The sequence below is a fragment of the Tupaia chinensis genome, unplaced genomic scaffold (assembly GCF_000334495.1).
Source record: "Tupaia chinensis unplaced genomic scaffold, TupChi_1.0 Scaffold144119_1, whole genome shotgun sequence".
NCBI classification, from domain to species: Eukaryota; Metazoa; Chordata; class Mammalia; order Scandentia; family Tupaiidae; genus Tupaia; species Tupaia belangeri.
In genome coordinates, this window is record NW_006203974.1 from 560467 (window position 1) to 563428 (window position 2962).

Consider the following 2962-nt stretch of genomic DNA (forward strand, 5'->3'; position numbering starts at 1 on the left):
GCTAGCTGCTCAGGCGACGCGGAGTGAGACGCCCACACCAACGACATTAACAGCTTATCGTTTTATTTCCGTGTTCAGGAACCCGCCGTCGCGGCACTGCCCGGAGTAGCCGCGAGGGGTTCGGGGTTCGCACAGCTGGCAGCTGCTCAGACGCTGCGAGCTTGTGGTGAGCTGCGTGGGGTGTCGTTTCAGGAATTCCGTCCCTCTTTTTCTCTTACCCTCTGGCCACTGAGGCTCTATGTTAATAGACGTTATATTAAACCCACACTCTGCATTCAGAATTAGCACGGGATTACGAGGACGGGTCCTGGCGCTCGGTGCCTAGTCCTCATCTTCTCTAAGGGAGAAGGGAGGGGGTGTGTGGGCTCTTGGGGGCCTACCGAAGATATGCTAAAATCAAAAGGGGGGTCAGTGGGTTAGGGAGGGGTGCGGGAGAAGGTCAGCGGGTTAGGGAAGGGCGGCCCCAGAGCTTTCCTCGGTTCCGGGGCGGCCAGTACTCAGCGAGCCCGCGTGCACCGGGCGGATGGCGTCTCGCAGGTTAGTGTCTGTGCAGTACGGTCTCGCGGGTTAGTGTGTCTGTGCACTGCCATCATAAGCACCCCGGGCACACTCAGCGTGACTCAGGGCCAGTGTGGCCACGAGGCTGCCCAGAGGACTCCCAGGTTCTCCAAGATGCGCAAGGCTCCCTGCTTGCTCGGCTGGGCTCTGGTGAGGGAATGAGCCAGTTTCCGAGGCCACCCAGTCACCACTGCGTGCAGGGACAGCGGCAATGGTGGCCGCACTGTCTCTCCACCACCGGTTCCAAGATCCTGTCTCCTGTCGTGCCATTGCCCAGCCCGACTGGGCCTCCTTTTCCTCCCTCTGCCACTCACAAATTCCGCTAATGGGGGTGGGGAGCAGCCTACCCAGGCGCCCCCTCTGTGCTGCCCCCCATTGGACTCAAACAGCTGCCCGGCCCGCACTTCACGTACCAAAAGCTCCCACGTGTACTAAGCCACTCCTTGACTGTCTAACCCTGTTAGGAAAAATAAAGTCGACTTTAGGAGGTGAGAGAAGGGCAGAAAAGAAAACCAAAGGAAGCTTGGATCACACAGTCCTCCACCCGCCATGTCCTCTGTCTCCACGGCAGCGCCTCAATGGCAGCGCCCAGCGGAAGTGCAAAAGCAAGTCCAAAGATGGAGGGGTGACCTCGGAGGGACGACCCCGAGGCACGGAGACCGACGTGCATCTGGGGCACGCGGCAGTGAGCGAATACTCCAAGTGAAATCTTCACACAGGAAGTGGCAGCGTAGCCGTTTTCTGTTGTCGCTGTCTCTTAATCATTGGCCAGAAATCGCCGCGGGACCCTGCACAGCCCGCGGGCTAGGGAGAGGCGTCGCTATGTCTAGGGAAGGGTGCGCGGATTAAGGCGGAAGGCGGTTATGCTGAGAAGCTGAGGGTAGGGCGCTGGGACGGCAGCGGAGGGGGCTTCAGCGCCTGGCCATGGGTGATCCCGAGCGGCTGTCCCTTCCTCCCTGAAAAGGAAGAGAGGGTCTGTGAGAGCAGCTCCCCCAGGGCCCTGTCCTCTGGCCACCTGGCCACATGCTGTCTGGGTCCCGTGATTGCAGAAATGCCACACAGTTGGTCCTTTCTGTCACTGCTCCCACCTGAGTCCTCCAGTGCTCATGGCATGGCACTTCCGGGACCCTAAGGTGGCTAAGATGGATTCCCCCCAGTTGGACACCCGCACACAGACGCTGCCTTGGACTCCGCGCTGCAGGCCTGGGGTGAGAAGCCGGCCCCTGTGCCTGCGGGCAACGGCCTCGCCGTTCTTCAGCTGTGGGGCTGGGAGCCGAGGGCCTGTCGGAGCCGGGAGGAAACAGCCTCTTCCCCGAGGAGGCCGCAGCGCGGAGGCAGGGCAGCGGAGGTGCCTGGAACATGTTCGGATCCGCCCTCTCGTCACCTCCTGGACCGCTCGACCCCGCAGACCTCGGCTTAGAGGGTCGTAAGCCCATGAATTGACGTGTTTTCTGGACAGACACCATTTGAAACAAGGAAATGAGTTGGCGATCAGATTGGCGCGGAGGGAGCCAGGCGTGGGGCGGCTCTCCAGGAGGGGTCGCTGACTGTCGCTCTGGCGTTCACCTCCATTGACACGGACGACTGCACGTTTTTCTTGGCATTCACATTTTAACCTCTTTCTGTTTGGGGTTCCCTCTTCTGTCTAAGGTTGTGGATGAAAAATGGGTCTCAGAGATTTCCTGAGCCCCCAAACTCACACTATGCCCGGAGTACACCGGGTTCCAGATGGCAGAAGAGCCCGGGTGGGGGGCTCTGCTGGCTGTCCCCATGTTGCCCTCCTCTCTGCGCTTTGCTGCTGAGTGGCTACAGGCCAAAGGGGTGGGCAGTTTTCCCAAAGACCGCACCAACGACAGGGGTCAGGATCAAACAGCTCCTGGGACTCGGGCCGCGGGCCCCAGCTTCCCTCTGCCTGGCATTCACATTGTGGGCCTGAGTATTGGGTCTCCTTGGGCGCAGGCCACCGAACTTAGCACAGGAGAAGGCGAGGACCTGCCACGAGGCCTGTGAGCAGCCAGCGTCCCCTCCCAGCTGTGCAGAAGTGCCCCCCATTGGGAGAGGTCCTGTGTTCTGAGCTCGGAGGTAAGGACCCCGCCCAGCTAGCCAATCTCCAGGGAGCTAGAGCCCAGCACGCCCTCTCTGTGTGCCCTGCTGCTCCTGTGGGCCCACGGGGATTTCTGGAACAGGATGAGTGACAGCAACGCTCCCCTTCTTGAAGCCAAGAGCACCTAGAATTCGTACTACTGGAACCCGCTGCCGGAGGGCGCAGTGAAGACTCCCCGGCAGACAGCAGGCTCCCTTTGGCCTGCAGGCATCTGCCTGGCTGCCTACCAGGAGGGAGAGGCCGCGTGGCACCCCCTGGAGGAGAAGCAGCAGCCTGTTCTCAGGCCCTGCTGGCTGCAGA

General features: G+C 61.0%; 1 protein-coding gene across 1 annotated transcript in view; it reads right to left on the minus strand.

Moving 5' to 3' along the window:
* Nucleotides 1-46: 46 nt before the first annotated feature.
* MBP (myelin basic protein) overlaps nt 47-2962 on the minus strand; it is a gene marked incomplete in the record, with an annotated part of 48955 nt that continues 46039 nt past the window's right edge. Inside the window, 1 exon segment of the mRNA XM_014583165.2 lies at nt 47-1514. Within this exon segment, the coding sequence (XP_014438651.2) occupies nt 1470-1514 (45 nt within the window).